Below are 20,301 nucleotides of genomic sequence, written 5' to 3' on the forward strand. Positions count from 1 at the left end.
TCCTATTTTGTAGCCGATCATTCCATTATCATAACAGCAAAGTCCTTCAGATATTATTTCCCATTTGCTAGCTGAAGTGCTCCTGAGCTGCTGCTTCTCCCAAGCAGAAGTGGGCCTTCGAGAGCAAACAATGTCGGAGAAAGGCAAAGTAATCAGTTCTTCAAGCTGAGAAGAGAGTCAGGGCAGCTCTTCATGCCCACTTCATTATTCATTTCCTGGAGTAGATGATGGAACATCAGCAAAGTATATAATGGAACCGAATATAACAGAATACCAAAGGAAACCGTCTTGAAACCTAAAATGAGTATGCAAGATTATCAACGAAGATTGTAATGTTTGCTGTTTATCGGGCTGAGGATGGTCTCGGGTGCTGATAAAGTTGTTTTTGATATTTGGGGATACGCTGCTGATAAGATTTCGATCTTCGTCAGTCAGCTGCTTATATTTTCCATTTAATGATGGCCTAGGTCATAATGATGGTGATCTTATTGTATTCTATTAAGCCCCTTTAAGGCATTCTTAAGTGGGGGTGCACTGTTGTGCTGAGGTGTTTCCTGCAGGGTTTCCATAAACTGACCAGCCTGGGAGAGACTCTTCTGAGGAAGGAAGAGACTCCCAAAACCCAGTTAAGGAAGAGGGGTTGTGAGCCCTTAAGACTATTACTGAAAGTTACCTCAGGAGTTGGATTTGTTAAAGGGGTGGGTACCTGAAGGAAAGTGCCGCCTCAGAAAGGGAACAAACTAAAAAGCCGAAACGTCTGTGAAACGAATTCAGCAAACTAGCTTATTAATTTTGAAATAACCTAAGTTTCTCCACTTGTATTATAATACCTTGTTTTAAAATAAATCTTTAATGTCATTTAAAAAACAAAACAAAAAACCGGCCAGTCTGAAAACAGGATATGGGATTAGGTAGGCATTTGGCCTGATCCACTAGACGTCTTTTTATGTTCTTTTCTGCACCACAATCCAGAATTATGTAATAATGCATTTAACTGCTGCAGGTTGGGTTTAGCTAAGGTTGGGTTGAGCTAAGAGCTTTGAGCGCCTGGTCCATATTTCCCCCTTCCTATTCTGAAGTCTGCAGATCTTCTATACTGATTCATGCACCCGATATATATTTACAGGAGACTCTTGGATACAGAGGATGAGCTGTCGGATATCCAGTCAGATGCAGTCCCGCTGGAAGTACGGGATTGGTTGGCGTCCACCTTCACGAGGAAAATGGGGATGACCAAAAGGAGGCCAGAGGAGAAACCAAAGTTTCGAAGCATTGTGCATGCTGTACAAGCAGGGATTTTTGTAGAAAGGTGAGTTCTGGCTTTATAAGAACAAGGAGGACGTGGCATAGCTCAGTGGTAGAGCATCTGACTTGAGTATGAAAGACCCCTTTGGCATCTCTGAGCAGACTAGTAAAGTCTTCCCCGAGAAACCCTTAAGAGAGTCTGCCAGCAGACAACACTGAGCTTGACTGATCAGTGGTCTGTCTTATGTTCCTAAACCGTAATAAGCCATACTTTGGCTTACCATGATATGCAAGCCAGGCCATTGTTAAGCTTGTAGCATCTTACATTTCTTTTTTCTCCATGGGTGGGTTAGTTCATTTGTTTTAGTCCTCTTTGTAACGATCATTTGAAAAAGTCTGAAATCTTGATAAGTGCTAAGACGGAACATTAAAATTCCTTATATAGACTAGAAACTTAATGTTCCGCCTTTGCACTTAGCAAGATTTCAGATCTGTCTTCAAAAGTTGTTTCCCATATGCGAAGACCGCAGCAGGGTTTGAAGTGTAAGAAAACAGCAGAATATATTAAGAAACATGTTAGAGAGGGTGAAATTGGATAAAACTAAACCTTAAAATGTAATTGTATATAAATTGAGTTATAAACAATGATGTTGGGTGAGTGGGAATTGTTTTGTTGAATAGGAATACAATTGTTCAGTAATAAATGTAACTTATTAAAAAAATGTTTTGTTTTTTTAAAAAAGACAGAACATTAAAATTCTGTTTCACCACACATTGACCAAGAAAGTGTTATCTTAAAAACAGAAAAGCATGTGGCACTATTGAAAGGACATTGGCATAAAATGCAGAGATCAGATATAAATATCAACAAATTCTATTGTAAGTTGGCGTATGCCTTCCCTTGCTTTCGGGAGCAAACATTTTTGGCTCCCATCTTTCACGAGATTTTAAGGGTCTTTTTATATCGAATTTCAAACTTCAAATTGCAAGGGGAACTTTTCCAGAACTGCTCCCCAAAGCATAAACACATCACCATTAGTTTTCAGGTGCTGTTTCATTTACGCTTCTTTTCTTCTAGAATGTATCGAAAGACCTCTAGCATGGTCGGCTTGGCCTATCCAGCTGAAGTGATGTTAGCTTTTAAGGTGAGATCAGTTTGTGGACTTTACTACAAAGTAGGGATTTGGGAGAAGTGCAGTTTCAGACAGTGCAAATTTGGTCGGTTTGCCTTTAAATGCATGCGTACCAAAACAACCACCTGCCAAAATGCACACTTCCCCAAATTTTGCAATGCATTTCTACAGCCAGGGAATATGTACCAAAAAATATACTAGCACAAACTGTGATTGCAACTGCAGGTGTAAGTGAAAGCAACATACAAATATTTGCTATAAGAGAAAATGTTGCTTTGGGCAGTGCAAGCAATTTGGCCTTCCTAATTGAATGATCCTGCTCTCCACCCCACACATGCTGTCAGGAGCTCGTTCTACACTCAAGTAGGACCCTGGCAGAGACACATGCCCGACTGGCATGTTCTCTCCCTCCTGGTCTTTCATTCAGGAGCTTCAAAAGCTTTATCCACCCCGAACATCACAGCAACCGATGCCAACAAACACCGGCACACTTAGGGATCCGCAGAGCCTTCGCAGCTTGCGTAACAGACCTCAGCAACTCAGCATTTTGGCTAATCTACTTTATTTACATATAAACACACATGGAGCACTGCAGCATGGCTCCGTCTCTCTCTAGCATCAGACAGCAAAGAGAAAAAACGAAGAACAATAGTCCCACTTCATGGAACACAGTAACACAAACATCCTGTCTCCATCACTTCCCACTCTGTGGAGTCAAAACATACACTGTCATGTGATAGACAAAAATCCCATGACTGCAATCATGGAGCAGGAATTCTAACACGTGCTGTTTGGGAAGCCCCATTGCTCAAACAGAAGTCCTTGTGATGGGGCTCGAGGAGCTGGATCCCACCCATATATTCTAGCTACTGGAATATAGTACAACCAGCCCCAACCTGGCGTCCTCCAGGTGTTGTTGCGCTACAGTTTCCCACATTACTGACCAATGGCCATGCTGCCTTGAGCTTGACCCCTTGCTTGAGCGAACCATTTCCTAAGCATTCCAGTATGAAATACACACGCAAGGCAATGTTTTTTCCGCTTTCATGAAAGGTTTGTGATTGTATGGCTTCTTCCGCTTAGTTGTGATGAAATTTAGGTATTATTGGAATGGTAAGATGTATCTGTTTTGAGAGGTGTTGCTCAAAAAGGTAATAATTGCTATTGTTTCAATAATAATAATAATAATAATAATAATAATAATAATAATAATAATTTATTTATACACTGCCCATCTGGCTGGGTTTCCCCAGCCACTCTGGGCAGCTCCCAGCAGAATATTAAAAACACAATAAAGCATCAAACATTAAAAAGTTCCCTAAACAGGGCTGCCTTCATATGTCTTCTAAAAGTCAGATAGTTGTTTATTTCCTTGACATCTGATGGGAGGGTGTTCCACAGGGTGGGCGCGACCACCGAGAAGGCCCTCTACTTAGTTCCCTTTAACCTCACTTCTTGCAGTGAGGGAACTGCCAGAAGACACCTCAGTGTCTGGGCTGAATGACGGGGGTGAAGACGCTCCTTCAGGTGTTCTTTTTCAGCAAGGCTACCCCCACCCCATGATTCCTTCTAACTGAAGTGGTAGCTTATATGCAGAAAGGTTTCGAGATGAGAGTGTTTTTCAAATAAACAGTCCCAAAATCTATATTATAATAATAATAATAATAATAATAATAATAATTTATTATTTATACCCCGCCCATCTGGCTGGGTTTCCCCAGCCACTCTGGGCGGCTTCCAACTGAATATTAAAAACAGTACAGCATCAAACATTAAAAACTTCCCTAAAGAGGGCTGCCTTCAGATGACTTCTAAAAGTAAAATAGTTGTTTATTGCTTTGACATCTGCTGGGAGGGCGTTCCACAGGGCAGGAGCCACTACCGAGAAGGCCCTCTGCCTGGTTCCCTGTAACCTTACTTCTCGCAATGAGGGAACCGCCCGAAGGCCCTCGGCGCTGGATCTCAGTGTCCGGGCTGAACGATGGGGGTGGAGACGCTCCTTCAGATATACTGGACCGAGGCCGTTTAGGGCTTTAAAGGTCAGCACCAACACTTTGAATTGTGCTCGGAAACGTACTGGGAGCCAATGCAGATCTCTCAGAACTGGTGTTATGTGGTCCCGGCGGCCACTCCCAGTCACCAGTCTAGCAGCCGCATTCTGGATTAATTGCAGTTTCCGGGTCACCTTCAAAGGTAGCCCCACGTAGAGCGCGTTGCAGTAGTCCAAGCGGGAGATAACTAGAGCATGCACCACTCTGGCAAGACAGTCTGCGGGCAGGTAGGGTCTTAGCCTGCGTACCAGGTGGAGCTGGTAGACAGCTGCCCTGGACACAGAATTAACCTGTGCCTCCATGGACAGCTGTGAGTCCAAAATGACTCCCAGGCTGCGCACCTGGTCCTTCAGGGGCACAGTTACCCCATTCAGGACCAGGGAATCCCCCACACCTGCCCGCCCCCTGTCCCCCAAAAACAGTACTTCTGTCTTGTCAGGATTCAGCCTCAATCTGTTAGCCGCCATCCATCCTCCAACCGCCTCCAGGCACTCACACAGGACCTTCACCGCCTTCACTGGTTCTGATTTAAAGGAGAGGTAGAGCTGGGTGTCATCTGCATACTGATGAACACCCAGCCCAAACCCCCTGATGATCTCTCCCAGCGGCTTCATATAGATATTAAAAAGCATGGGGGAGAGGACGGAACCCTGAGGCACCCCACAAGTGAGAGCCCAGGGGTCTGAACACTCATCCCCCACCACCACTTTCTGGACACGGCCCAGGAGAAAGGAGCGGAACCACCGTATAACAGTGCCCCCAGCTCCCAGCCCCTCTAGACGGTCCAGAAGGATGTTATGGTCGATGGTGTCAAAGGCCGCTGAGAGATCCAGCAGAACTAGGAAACAGCTCTCACCTTTGTCCCTAGCCCGCCGGAGATCATCAACCAGCGCGACCAAGGCAGTTTCAGTCCCATGGTGAGGCCTGAATCCCGATTGGAAGGGATCCAAATGGTCCGCATCCTCCAGGCGTGCTTGGAGTTGTCTGGCAACCACCCGCTCAATCACCTTGCCCAAGAATGGTAAATTTGAGACTGGGCGATAGTTGGCCAAATTGGCTGGGTCTAAAGATGTTTTTTTAAGAAGCGGTTTAATGACCGCCTCTTTCAGCGGGTCTGGGAAGGCTCCCTCATAGAGGGAAGCATTCACCACCCCGCAGAGCCCATCGCCCAGTCCTTCCCGGCTCGCTTTTATCAGCCAGGATGGGCAAGGATCCAGGAGACAGGTGGTCGGTTTCACTTGTCCAAGCAGCCTGTCCACATCCTCGGAGGTAACAGATTGGAATTGATCCCATGTAACAGGACCAGACAGAACTCTAGCACTCTCCCACCCTGGCCCTGCTCCCACGGTGGAGTCTACCTCCTTCTGAATCTGAGCGACTTTATCTGCAAAAAACTTTGCAAAAGCATTGCAGGAGATCTTGGGGTCCCTACCAGGCCCCGGTGGTGCAGGTGGTTCCGATAGATTGCGAACTACCTGAAAAAGTCTCCTGCTGCTGTTTTCTGCAGATGCAATGGAGGCGGTGAAGAAGGCCCTCTTCGCCGTTGCCATTGCCACTTGGTAGGCTCGACGTTGAGCTCTAGCCCGTGTCCGGTCTGATTCAGAATGAGTTTTCCGCCACCGGCGCTCTAGCCGTCTCAACGATTGTTTCATCACCCTCAGCTCCGGGGAAAACCACGGGGCTGTCCGGGCTCCATGCAATCGGAGAGGGCGCTTCGGAGCCAGACAGTCAATAGCCCTGGTTAACTCCGCATTCCAGCGGGCCACCAGGGAATCAGCTGAAAGGCCATCAACTTGGGATAAAACATCCCCTACCACTCTCTGGAAACCAATTGGATCCATTAAGTGGCGGGGGCGGACCATCCGAATCGGTCCCACCTCCCTGCAGAGGGGAAGGGTCGCGGAGAAGTCCAGTTGCACCAGGAAGTGATCTGACCATGGCACTTCTTTTGTTTCGCTTTTAGATAATGTCAGATCACCAACATCTGTAGAGGTAAACACCAAGTCTAAGGCATGTCCGCGGCTATGGGTTGGGCCAAACTTATTCAGGGACAGCCCCATGGAGGCCATGCTTTCCACGAAGTCCCGAGCGGCCCCTTGTAAGGTCGTGTCGGCATGGATGTTAAAATCCCCCAGGACAACCAAGCTAGGTGTCTCCAGGAGCATATCCGCCACGACCTGAAGCAGCTCGGACAGGGAATCCTTGGTGCAGCGGGGAGGTCGGTACACCAAAAGGAATCCTGTACTGCCCCTATTGCCCAACTTCCAGAACATGCACTCAGAAAATTGGGTCTTCCCAATAGGACGCCTGGTGCAGACTAATGACTTCCTAAAAATCACTGCAACCCCCCCTCCCCGCCCACATGACCTGGGTTGCTGTGCGTAAGAGAAACCTGGTGGGCAAGCAGCGGCAAGGGCAGGCCCATCTGCCTCATCCAACCAGGTCTCTGTCACACATGCCAGGTCAAATCCTCCATCCACAATCAGGTCGTGGATGGCAGTAGTTTTATTCATCATTGACCTGGCATTGCACAGCAACACTTTCAGGTCATGTGGGTTTCCCTTGCTGATTCCAGTATCCTTCCGGTCAGGACCAGACCTGGAGGCAGGGATAGTCCTCAACCAACGACTAAACCTGCCTCCTCGGTAATGACATGGTCTGGTCTTAGCGTAATTCCTCCTCCGGCCCGTGATCACTGAGATCGGGTGTCCCAATACATTCCCTCCTGTGGAACCTGCCCCAGCCATTCTATTGGCTGAGGCCCACTCCCAGGCAGCCCTGACCCTTCCCCTTAAAAGGCAAAATACAAACTATATAATAACTTAACAGAATAATAAAAATAGAAGCACAGCAAAAAACAATAGTGCTAAAATTAAACTGTTCCCCACCCTAACTAAATACTTAACCAACCGCAAACAGAAATAAAATTATAAAATTATAAAACATTATAAAAAACAACCACCACCATTTAAGGTGCAGCAAATTAAAAGCAGTTAAAGCATTTAAAACCATTTTGTCACTTGCTGCAGGTAGCTGCTCAGGCCTCTAAACTGTAGTGGTGAGTGCAGGCCCCGCCCCCTAGGCCAGATGGAATTGGCAGGAGAGGGAGCGGTCCTCCCAACACTCAAGCAGGCAGCAACAGCAGCAGTGTCTCAGAGGCCTTGATGGAGGCCCTCAAGCTGTGGCGATGAGTGCAGGCTCCGCCCCCTAGGCCAGATGGAGTTGGCAGAAAAGGGAGCGGCCCACCAAACACTCAGCAGAGCAGCAGCAGCAGCAGTGATGTCCCGGAGGCCTCTCTCCGGCCTCTTATGCTGTGGCGGTGAGTGCAGGCTCCGCCCCCTAGGCCAGATGGAGTTGGCAGAAAAGGGAGCGGCCCACCAGACACTCAGCAGAGCAGCAGCAGCAGCGATGTCCCGGAGGCCTCTCTCCGGCCTCTTATGCTGTGGCGGTGAGTGCAGGCTCCGCCCCCTAGGCCAGATGGAGTTGGCAGAAAAGGGAGCGGCCCACCAAACACTCAGCAGAGCAGCAGCAGCAGCAGTGATGTCCCGGAGGCCTCTCTCCGGCCTCTTATGCTGTGGCGGTGAGTGCAGGCTCCGCCCCCTAGGCCAGATGGAGTTGGCAGAAAAGGGAGCGGCCCACCAGACACTCAGCAGAGCAGCAGCAGCAGGAATCACAGTCTAGCAAGAGTCCTTTGCCACACACATTTTGGTTTTCAGCCCACAGAGCAAGTTGGGGAATCCAAGAGACAAAAGACTTATATGTGGTAAGAACATTTCTGGTGCCAATATGATTCCCTGACAATTATGGGATGTCAGGGAAACAGGTTATTGAGTGCAAATTACTTCGTAAACATGATCCAGCCAGGTCTGAGCATGTTTAAGACTGAGCACTGAAAACTCAAGAACTCAGTGCCATTGGCCATGTCAGGGAAGGAAGAGTATTACATAAATGGGGTGCCAGGACTGAATAGGTCCTCTCGCGTGTTGTTGTGGCATACTAGTTTTCAAGTAACTGTGGTACAATGATGAGGACCTCCTTCACGGGTATGGGTAGGTCTATAGATTTGCCATACCTTATTCTCAAATAGTGCTTGTTGCTTGAATGAAACACAGTTTAATTGCTGCCCCTCCCCTGAATTTTCTGTCTCCTATCGGTGGGGAATGTATGCAAATCCTTAATTATCCCCCTTCCGCAAAATTCTCTTACAGGATGTTGATAAATGGTCCTTTGACGTGTTTGCCCTAAATGATGCAAGTGGGGGACACAGCCTGAAATTTATGATGTATGAATTATTTACCAGATATGATCTATTGAACCGTTTCAAGGTAAGAGGCTTTCCCATAAAGAACTACCACATCTACCCACACCTAAACATATGCCAGAGAAGGGAAAACAGGCATATGATTTCTTTACAGAGAACTAGAGAATATTTATTCTATTCATTACTAGAATGACAAAGGACAAGATGAAATTCAATGGCACATTAAGTAATTTGAGTAAGATAATTATATTATCATTTCGCTCTCTTTTTCTTTCTTCTTGTCTTTTCACTTCTCTTCTCATTTTTCTTCTTCGCTTTTTCTTTCTCTCTTCTTCCCTCTCCTCTAGGGTCTTTTTTATCCTTATTTACAGAGAATCTGAATGGTGTGGTGATTACTTACATCCATATTGTTTTGTTATTGTGTTGATTGCTTTGTTATATACAACTGCTATAAGATACCAGATATGGGAATTATGGCATATTGTTAACTTGCAAAGAAACATTTTGCACATATACACACCCAAAGGAAGTTATTTCATGTTATTTATTTATTTATTTGTTGCTAAATACTCTGTGTAAACACTTGTGTATTGTAATTAAATTATCATAAAATTTATATGCCGCTTGATTGTAAAAACAAAAACAAAAAAACCAACAACCTCAAGGTGCTTTACAAAAGGACAAAACAATAAAATCAAGGAAAAAATCACAACCTGTCACCTGTTGTCCGTCTCAGCACAGGAGGATTATGGGTTGTTGCTAAATGTTGTATCTGTAGGTACCGGTTGTATACAAGCTGGCTGAAAACTCAGGATGGAAGATGGCATGGCAGAATTTGTTGTTGTTGTTGTTGTTGTTTAGTCGTTTAGTCGTGACCCCATGGACGAGAGCACGCCAGACACTCCTGTCTTCCACTACCTTCTGCAATTTGGTCAAACTCATGCTGGTAGCTTTGAGAACACTGTCCTGCCATCTCGTCCTCTGTAGTCCCCTTCTCTTTCCCAACATCAGGGTCTTTTCTCTTCTCATCAGGTGGTCAAAGTATTGGAGCCTCAGCTTCAGGATCTGTCCTTCCAGTGAGCACTCAGGGCTGGTTTCCTTAAAAATGGATAGGTTTGATCTTCTTGCAGTCCATGGGACTCTCAAGAGTCTCCATGGCAGAATTAGCACCCTCAAATCTGCTGGTGACCCTGGTGATTATTACTTGTGCTTGCCTCCTGTAGATCCCTGTTCCTAGCCTTATTTTGTTTGGAGAAGCGTTGGAAACTGGCTACAGCAAACACCGAAACCCTTACCACAACTTAATCCACGCCGCTGATGTCACCCACACTGTGCATTGCATCATGCTTCTTACGGGGATCATGGTAAGAAATAATGAACTGGTCTGAGCCCAGAGGATCGGGATGTGGTGACATAATGCAACCTATTAGTGAACACTGGCGGGAGACATACTGCAAATATATATGTTTTTTTGAGGGTAGGCAAACCAGAGGCCACAATCCAAAGAGCACCTTTAAAGGTAAAGGGTAAAGGGACCCCTGACCATTAGGTCCAGTCGTGACTGACTCTGGGGTTGCGGCGCTCATCTCACTTTATTGGCCGAGGGAGCTGGCGTACAGCTTCCGGGTCATGTGGCCAGCATGACTAAGCCGCTTCTGGCGAGCCAGAGTAGCGCACGGAAACGCCGTTTACCTTCCCACCAGAGTGGTACCTATTTATCTACTTGCACTTTGAGGTGCTTTCGAACTGCTAGGTTGGCAGGAGCAGGGACTGAGCATCGGGACATCACCCCGTCGTGGGGACTCGAACCGCCGACCTTCTGATTGGCAAGTCCTAGGCTCCGTGGTTTAACCCACAGCACCTTTAGGGATGCTCAAAGGCAGCTCAAATGTCAGCTATTGACTCAGCATTTGACTATGACTTTGGAGTCACTAAAATAAAGCTTTTGATGGTAGCCAACTCTCTCATGGTCCATGCATTTTTTTAAAGCTCTCTCTCCACCCAGAGACTAACAGAATGCCAGCCCGAACCTTTTATCCTTGGCTATTTATGAGTATCCTCATAGCAGAAATGAATGAGGAGCAAGATGCTAGGAAAGCTGTATGGTGTCTTGAGGTATATGTGGCTTGAGGTTTAAGACAACATCGATAAGTGCAAAGGTTATGGACCACTTCCTACAACCTTTCTAGTCGTATGGGAATATGATAGCACAAAAGACAGGCTAAGCCGGTAGTGGGGATCCTGTGACCCTCCAAATCTTCTTGGACTGCAGCTCCCTTTGGCCCCAACCAGCATAGCCAATGGTCAGGGACTGGGGCAGCCCAAGATGTCTCAGAACCTGAGGCAAAACGCCCCCACGATATGGGCGCCAACTCTGTAAGGAGTCTCCCTCATTGGGTGCAGGGGGAGTTTTCTACAGAGTTTTGCTACCAGTTCCTCTCTGCCCCTAGAGGCCAGGGAGAAAAGCAGCAAAACTGGATGGCAGAGCCCGGTGATGCCCCTTAAGTGGTGCTGCCTGAAGCAGCCACCTCACCCAATCTCATGAGTGGGCCGTCTCTGTCATGGACAATGGGAGTTGTAGTCCAGCAACATCTGGAGGACATCAAGTTCCCCATCCCTGCTCTGTATTAAGAAAGAGTAGGATTCTATAAGACAAAACAACTTAGCCAGAGATGAACTATTTGTACTTCATATGATGGAAGGTTTTGTTCTTGTTGTTGACTAGCACTGGCTCACCGAACTGGAAATATTAGCAATGATCTTTGCAGCTACAATCCATGACTACGAGCACACCGGGACTACGAACAACTTTCACATCCAGACCAGGTAAGCTGGTGGTATAAGAACAAACACTTAAAACTGGGAAGGAGAAAATCTTTGAGCAGGCTTTCAGGCATTGCTTTCCCACAAGATCTCATGGCAGACTCCCAAGCCGGTATTGCGCATGATACAATGCAGAAATTTCCATCAGTGCAATAATTTCAGTGCTTCCAGAAGGCACGAGGGACAGAAGAGAAGCAAAGTCACGAGTGAAGGGTTCCCAGCCCTCGCTTGAAGCTGGTATTGACACTTTAAAGTTTATTTATATCCCCTCATTTTTGGAAGGAGCTCTGGTGCTAGAGATCATCCAGGCTGGTCACTGGTCAAGATCCAAGAGGCTTAGAAGGGGCCCCTTGTTGGCTCAACCCAGAAGTGTGTAGCTAGGTTATCGGATGTGGCATTGATATAACACTATGGCGCCTGTCAGCCATTTATAAGGGTGCCAAGAAATCAGCCCACTTCTCCCTAGCAATTCTTTTTCTATACAGTTGCAGCGAAGACTTGTTGAGCAGGATTCATCTAAACAGTCCTGCCAGCGGGAACCATTGCAATGGGTCCTGCTAGCAGAATGGGATCCCCCCTCTCCTTCCCACCTGCTCCCCTCCAAATTGGCTCTGGGGGTCAGAATAACCCCCACAACAGTGCATGGTGGGAGGAGAGGGGAGATCTTTCCATCTGGCAAATAGAACTGGTTCCACGGATGGAATGATTGCCTCAATGCTATTTTGAATTTCACCCATTGTGATTTGATATTCATATTGCACCGTTTAATGAAGAGATGGAGAACCTCAGGCCTGAGGGTCAAAAGTGACCCACCAAGCCTCTCAGGACTCTTCCCCAGGCCACATCCCTTTGAATGTTTTTGTCTGACTGGACTGCGTCCTTGAACTCTTGCTTCCCTGGATGGTGGGTAGTGTCAGGGACCATGCTGTGGGGGGCTGCACTGAGGAGGAATGGTGGGAGCCTCCCCCTCCCCCTTCTCCTGATCAGGATCCTGAATGTTCCCAGGAGCAGGAGGACAGTATAGATTTGGAACAGTGGTATGCAGAGGGACATAGTTCAGAAGGCAGAAGCTGGGAAATACTGGATGGGGAACAGCTAGGAGAAGAAGTACTGGGAGAGAGAGAGTTAACAGATTCACTGTCTCTGGAAAGCTTTCATCCGCCCAGACCAAGGTCAAGAAGAGCTGATAAGGTGGCAGCGCAGAAAGCACAGTGGTTACGAGCTCAGGGTACAAGACGCGGTAGTGACGTGGGTGACTAGGCAGGAAGTGGGTGGAACCCTTAACTGGGAGCACCACCATTCCTTGGAAATGGATTTTTTGTTCTCTCGCTGTGATCATTCAAGTTTCTAACTGGTAGGAAGACTCCTTTTCCTTTGTTCTGCTTATCTACTGCCAGAAGGGGGGAGGAAGCCAATTCCCTGAAGCCTGGCAGGTAGAGAGGTCTGCGTGTGAACGTGTGTGAAACAACTGCATCAATTGCTCCTCCCACTTTTGTCTCTGGCCCTGCTCAGCACTGGCATGTGGCCCCTGGAAGTTTGCCTGACAATGAATAGAACCTTCAGACTGTCAAAGGTTCTCCATTCATGATTTAATGATACAATGGAGGGGTGTTTTCTTCTTCGTTCTCCCACAAATTGCTATGACCCCCCGACCGAAAATGAAGACTCGTTTTCCCTCACCCTATCACACTGCGTGTCCTAGGACACTGCTCTTGCCAGAAATGTTACTCAGTTCATAAACTTTACAGACTTAGAATGCGTGTGTTGATTTATTTATCCAGTGTCATATCTGCTCCCATGGCGACAGTGTCAAGCCAAGGCTTGCAAGCTATAACTAAAAATAACTTTTTACCACTCAGTCCAGTAATTCCAAATTTAAACCACTTTTCTATTTTGATCTTAAATTATGGGGCCATTTTTTAAAAAAATACTGAATAAAAACTCAGCCCTTCTCATTTCAGATTTCAAAAGCAAAGATAAAATTGAGATAGTTCTAGTTTGGAAAGGATTTCAAGCCCTGATGTAACAGAATGGGCTGCAACATGTTGAATTGGAGGTTCCTCACCACTGTCATAAGGTGTTTTCTTGTGCCTCAGCTGGATGCAGCTCTCCTGACTCACCTGACAGGTAGATAAACCTGCCAAGGTGTTGTGAACTCAAGCTTAATATCCCACTCTTTGCATCTAGGTCAGATGTTGCCATTTTGTACAACGATCGCTCCGTTCTTGAAAACCATCATGTAAGTGCTGCTTATAAGATTATGCAAGAAGAAGAAATGAACATTCTGGTGAACCTAACCAAAGATGAGTGGAGGTAAGACTTGTTGAGAGTGACACGCATCATAGGCCCGGCTCGTAGTATTCCAGCTACTACAAAAGCTCTTCCAGTTGGTTGGCTACCATATTGCCAGAGTCATATGTCAAAACTTTCTCCAGTGTGAGTGGTCTGTGTCATGTGGATTTTGCCCATACCAGAGACCCCCGGGTATTAGGTGGTATATAAATTCAATAAATAAAATAGAATAAATAAAAATAACTCTTCGGGGTTTCAGACAGGGAGCCTCTCTCAGCCCTAACCTGGAGAGGTCAGGGATTGAACCAGGAAACTTCTGTATGCAAGGCAGATGCTCTACCCCCTGAGCTATGGCTTTTCCACATCAGGTTTCTGTGCAGGATAGGGATGTTGCTAAGTACTAATAAGACTCAGGGGTACAGGCTTATGACCCCAATCTGCGCAAAGTTTGCATATGCAAAGATATCCCTGAGATAGTCTCAACATTGCCCTTGGCACATGGGTTCTTTTAAAGGCTCACGTGTGCAGTTTATTTTCCCTTCCCAAGATGTGGAGAAATAGCCCCCGGGAAGCATCCCCACAGGGTAACAAAGGTATGCTGCAAAAAGACCTTCCTTTCTGGGATGTTATCCAATGGAGGTGCTGTCCTACCAGGCGCATGCTGAGATGGCTGCAAGTCACCACCTGGTAGCTTTTCTGTCACCAAAGTAGTCACCTACCCCAGCTACTGCACACCGCAGCATGAGTGGCGCTGTGGTTTAAACCACTGAGCCTCTTGGGCCTGCCGATTAGAAGGTTGGCAGTTCGAGTCCCCACGGCGGGGTGAGGTCTCGTTGCTCTTTCCCTGCTCCTGCCAACCTAGCAGTTTGAAAGCGCACCAGTGCAAGTAGATAAATAGGTACCACTGTGGCGGGAAGGTCAACGGCATTTCCATATGCTCTGGCTTTCGTCACGGTGTCCTGTTGCGCCAGAAGCAGTTTGGTCATGCTGGTCACATGACCCGGAAAGCTGTTTGCGGGCAAATGCCGTCTCCCTCGACCTGAAAGTGAGATGAGCGCCACAACCCCACAGTCGCCTTTGACTGGACTTAACCATCCAGGGGTCCCTTAACTTTTTTTTTTACTCCTTAGAAAGACCCTCCTGGCCTCCTTCTTTAAGGTAAAGTCTTAACCTTCTCCTCGTTCTGCTGATTGCAGTTATGTGGAAATCAGGCAAAGCATCCCACCCAGAGCCCCAGAACGTAATTACAGTTCATGATTCTGAAATGAGGGATAACAAAACAGCAGGACAGATAAAGTAATAGCAGGGTTGCGTTGTCGTATTTTTTAAGTACCCAACTCCCATCAACTCTCAGGAGGCTGGAGGTTTCCAGATAATAATAATTTGGAGTGCTTTTCTCATTTTTTAAAATAATGTTCATTCTCATCCCAAGAGATAAATTAACCATCGCTTTGCGAGCAAATCGTCTCATTAGAGAATAAATACGATTGTAATTTAGTAATGCTGACTGTCTGCAGGGAGCTGCGCACCCTCGTCATCGAGATGGTCTTATCAACTGACATGTCAGGCCATTTCCAACAGATCAAAACAATGAGGCACAGTCTGCAGCAGACCGAGGGGTAAGTGCCTCCCCCCGTTCTCTCTCCAGTGCTGTGTGTTAACATGCAGTTCCTGTGTGAATGGCAGGGAGGGGGAGACTTGTTGTTGCAGTAAGATAATGTGAGAAAATCTTTGAATGGGCAGGATAGACAAAGCCAAAGCCATGTCCCTGATCCTACATGCGGCCGACATCAGCCATCCATCAAAAATCTGGAAGCTGCATTACCGGTGGACAATGGCACTGATGGAAGAATTTTTTCGACAGGTAATAATATCCTTCTCCCATGTCCAAACCTGTTCATAAAGATCCCTTATATGTGTTATTGGATTTGGTTGTAATATTCCTTGTTATTTCTACTTTCTACTTGTAAGAAAGGGTGAAGGAAGAATTCGTTTCAGTTCACATTTCAAGGTGAACGGTCAAACCCGGAAGCAATAGGAGAACCGAAGCCCAACTATCCTTTGAAATTTGCACGTATCTGAATTTTGCAAATTAGCTCTCCAGCCAAGCTGTGCTTACAAAAAACACACATCTGTTATGGGAAGGCATGTGTACAGTGGTGAAAACCACACACAAAGCTGGATTTTGTTTGGGGAAACTGTTTGCAAGGATGTGTGTATCAGGCAACATTGTGTGCAGAAATGCACGTGTTAGCAGAAATTTGGACAAAAATCAGAATTTTCATGAGAACTCTTAAAAATAAATGAAGAGTTGCAAAACTGACATGGAAATGTAGAGAGCGGAACATAAGATTTGAAAAATGAGAAATGGAAAGAAACTGAGATTGTCCATCTCTAGATGGTGTGGGTGCATCTGAGTATACATGGAAATGTTTGTAGCTCATAGGGGGAGAGAAATAAGCAGGCAGTGCTAAAAACCCTCTGTCTGGAAGCAGCCATTTTCTCTATCCTCATTCATCATAAGTACATGTTTAATATACAGTATTTTTCTCTTTTTTTAAAGCCGCACATTGCAAAAATTGGATGTGAAAGGGACACCCCTTGGTTTAGTTAAATAGTTGGGCTTGTGTTCAGATGCACTCCGTAAATTCTTAGTCTTGCTTTCATTAGTACCTGTAAACTTACACATTTCAATGCGTCACTTTTTTTTATCCCTTCAGGGAGACAAAGAGGCAGAACTGGGGCTACCGTTTTCTCCTCTCTGTGACCGCAAATCCACCATGGTGGCACAGTCCCAAATAGGTAATGCTTGGCTTTTTTACTTTTTACTTTGGAGAAATGATCTTGTAACGGAAAGGAACAGTGTTGTGACCATCACAAAATAGGAACAACCACCATTCTAAGGCTGGCAAGTCACTAGCTTCTGCTTCCTCCAGCTACCGTGTGTTCATTATGCACACCGTCGCTTATGGAAGAGGACTCTCATAACATCTGGAGGAATAGAAGAGGATCCTTACCTTTCAAGAGCCCAGCACTCTGAGGACAGGCAGAGGTTTGGGGATGGATTGTTGCTGCAGGATGGGAATAATACTATGGCTACGTGAACACCATGCATTTCCCCCAAGGAATCCTGGGAAATGCAGTTTACCCCTCAGAGGGCCACAATTCCCAGGATTCTTTGGGGAAAGTCATGTGCTTTAAATCAGTGTTTCCCAACCTTTTTTGGGCAAAGGCACACTTGTTTGATGAAAAAATCTTGAGGCACCCCGTGACGTCAGCGCGCAGCGTCACGCCGGGAGGGAAGGGCGCCGGGGCGCTGCTGCTGCTGCTGCCGCCGCCGCTCCCGGCAGGCATGGGCCCAGCTGAGGCGGCGGCGGCTGTTGTGGTGGTGGCGGCGATAGCGGGCGGAGGAGGGGGCGGCGGTGGGGCCGAGGTGGCCGGCGGCGGCGGGGGAGGCGGCGGCGGGTGGAGCAGGAGGGCGGCCGAGGCCGGTGAGGGAGTAGGGTTGCCCGGGGCTTGAGGAGCCGTCGCCGGGAGTTGCTGCTGCTGTTGTTGCTGCTGCTGCCCGGACATGCCGGCCTCCTCCTCGTCCGCTGTCTCGCGCTCCTCCCTTTTGCGCGCGCTGCCCCGCCGCCGCCCCATTGGCCGGGTCCTGTCAGCTGATCCTGTGTTATTTCCTGTGTGTGTGTGTGAGGGGAGAATGGAGAAAGAAACCTCGGCACCACCACCGCGGAGCCGCCCCCGGCTCGACGCGGATCCTCGCTGCCGCCGCCGCGCCTCTCGCCGCCCGACTCGCACGCCTCCCTCCCACGGCACACCAGGCAACGTCTCGCGGCACACTAGTGTGCCGCGGAACACCGGTTGAGAAACACTGCTTTAAATGCATAGCGTGTCTGCAGCTGATGAAGAAAGAATCTGTGTGCATGTGTGTGTATAGGTCCATGATATAGGAAGATGGCTGAAACTAAGCAGGTCTGCCTCTGGTCAGGTTTTGGATGGGAAACCACATACAGAGTGCTACATATTCAGCCTTGTGTCCCATGACAAAAGGTGGATATAAATGTTTATTTCAGAGAAGAGAGAATATGTTGATTGTTAGGCACACGGCGTCTCTTGCCTTTCCATTGCCTACTGAAGACCTTCCTCTTTCAACAAGCCCTAGTGTATGTTGTTTGCCATCCTGGGCTCCATTGGAAGGAAGGGGTAAACTTGTAATAAAAGAGCAAATGAATGGCTGCGGGACCATTGGCTGGGGAAGAAGCATCACCACCTACAGTGAAGGTAGATTTCCCAGTCCCAGTACCAAATAGCTATAGTCCAGCTGGTTCTGGGGGAATCCCAGCAGGTCAACAGGCAACATGTCTCCAGCCCAGGTGCCATTGCACAGGTATGGGTAAAAAGGGCGATTCAGCTTGCACCTTTTAAGTTTGCAGAAGGAGGAGCTGCAGTTTCGTCCTAGCTCATTCTCCTGGCCTCACCTTGTTTGTTGTAGCTGGCTTGTCGTGGGTGGTAGTTTTAGGTGCAAGTATCACAGGAACTGGCCATAGCTCTGAGCCACAGGTACATGGCAGCCGGCTGTGGTGATGCTAGACGGGTCTCCCTGCACACACCTAGATGGATACTTTGCTGTAGCAGGGATGGGGAACTGGTGGCCCTCCAAATGTTGGAAGCTCAACAGCCCTCGATCCTGCATGGCCAATAGCTATGGATGATAGGCATTGGATCCATCAACATCCAGAGGACCACTTCTGCTCTTGAGGGTCTTCAAGTCAGCCAATGTTCTTAGCTAACGCAAGATATGGGCCATACAGATTTTCAGATTCAGTGCCACAACATTCCACGCATTGGTGTCGTTTCTAAGTCTGAGAATGCCCGTTTTCAATAAGGTAATAGGGTACCACTCTCCTTTATGCCCAGAGCATTTATTTAGCATATGGAGACGATGTGAAATCTGTTGCTGTTCCATGTAGTATCGGGTGTTTCTCTCTCTTTTCTCACCTGTTCAGTTCTCAGCGGGGGATAATGGTTTGTTCTCTGCGTAATTTCTTGCCTCGACAAGCATTTTTCAAGAAGACATTGTTCGATACTGACATCTCAGAGCTGTGGGTTGAGTTCTGTCTCCCAGGGATATTGCTTGTTCCATTCACTGATTTGACAGAACGCTGCTAACGCATTGTGAAATAACACTTGCGCAGAATAATAAACAGTAATTTGGAATATCAACTCAGACTCATAAAGACCCTGCTCCAAGATCGATCCCCTGTAGGCGGAAGTGTAAAAGTTGCAGCACGCAAGGGCTTCTTCTGCCAAAGAGATGAGATGTTTCTGAGCTCCATCTTGGCTTGCACAAGACTATGCCCAGAAGGGTACATAGGTGCTTGTTTCCATACATGGAGTTCCTGTGCTAGATCCATGTCGAGAGACAGGATGATGATCTGGCTCAACAACTCTGTCGTAGGCAAGGGAACTTCAGGTTCATATTCCCACCCACACCCCTATGGCAAAGTTCACTTTGTGATTTTGGGCCAGTGGCTCCAGGCACACCTTCCTCTTAGAAGGTAGTGTTGTTGTTGATGATATATTTATGTACCGTATTTTTCGCGCTATAAGATGCACCAGACCACAAGACGCACCTAGTTTTTGGAGGAGGAAAACAAGAAAAAAAATATTCTGAATCTCAGAAGCCAGAACAGCAAGAGGGGTCGCTGTGCAGTGAAAGCAGCGACCCCTCTTGTTGTTCTGGCTTCTGGGATAGCTGCGCAGCCTGCATTCGCTCCATAAGACGCACACACATTTCCCCTTACTTTTTAGGAGGGAAAAAGTGAGTCTTATAGAGCAAAAAATATGGTATTTATTTAAAATATTTCTTAACTGTCCTTCATCAGAAGATTCCAGGCAATATACAAAAGTGTGGAAACAATTCATGTAGCATAAATGCAATAGGTTATTGAAGTATAGGTGGGTTCCCATGAGACAAGACACGGTGGTAACAGCAAGAACCTGTATTGAACTAACAGAACTGGACAACAGGGGCAAAGCAACTGCTTATCTACATTTCTGAAGGCCTAGGCCACTCCCACTCCCAACATGATTGGCTGTCTAAACTTCCAAGCTGCGAATCATGACTCAGAGTTTAAGGGCCAATGGTAGATGCCCAAATCCTGAAATGTTCTGTGATTGGATATCATGTATCGAATCAGAACACAGGGGCTCAGACTCCTTAGTCCAGACTCAAGCTCAGGCAAACACAGACCACTGAATACATATCACTTACATTCAACTGAGTTCCAGTCAGAGTAGGCCCATCAAAAACACTGGATTGTGGCCATTATTTGGATGTAACCCAATTTTTAAAGGAAACAGAAAGAAGAAGGCTAATCTTGTTGCACTCCAATAAACACTTATTTGGGTTTTAGTGCCATGAAACTCAGTGGCACTTCTGAGTAAACACAGGATTTTGCTACATAAACCCAGGCTGAGTTTCTGGACGTAAGGG

General features: G+C 47.0%; 1 protein-coding gene across 3 annotated transcripts in view; it reads left to right on the plus strand.

Annotated features, from left to right (window-relative positions):
* The window catches only part of PDE1A (phosphodiesterase 1A), a 146,821-nt gene that overhangs the window by 109,634 nt on the left and 16,886 nt on the right, over positions 1 to 20,301 (plus strand). For all 3 annotated transcript variants that reach the window (XM_028748132.2, XM_028748103.2, XM_028748121.2), the window contains exons 3-11: positions 1,127 to 1,309; positions 2,324 to 2,390; positions 8,638 to 8,754; positions 9,914 to 10,054; positions 11,416 to 11,516; positions 13,701 to 13,826; positions 15,323 to 15,424; positions 15,549 to 15,669; positions 16,526 to 16,607. In XM_028748132.2, the coding sequence (XP_028603965.1) occupies positions 1,127 to 1,309; positions 2,324 to 2,390; positions 8,638 to 8,754; positions 9,914 to 10,054; positions 11,416 to 11,516; positions 13,701 to 13,826; positions 15,323 to 15,424; positions 15,549 to 15,669; positions 16,526 to 16,607 (1,040 nt within the window). The remainder of the gene's footprint in view (positions 1 to 1,126; positions 1,310 to 2,323; positions 2,391 to 8,637; positions 8,755 to 9,913; positions 10,055 to 11,415; positions 11,517 to 13,700; positions 13,827 to 15,322; positions 15,425 to 15,548; positions 15,670 to 16,525; positions 16,608 to 20,301) is intronic.

This window comes from Podarcis muralis, chromosome 1, assembly GCF_964188315.1.
Source record: "Podarcis muralis chromosome 1, rPodMur119.hap1.1, whole genome shotgun sequence".
Taxonomy (NCBI): Eukaryota; Metazoa; Chordata; class Lepidosauria; order Squamata; family Lacertidae; genus Podarcis; species Podarcis muralis.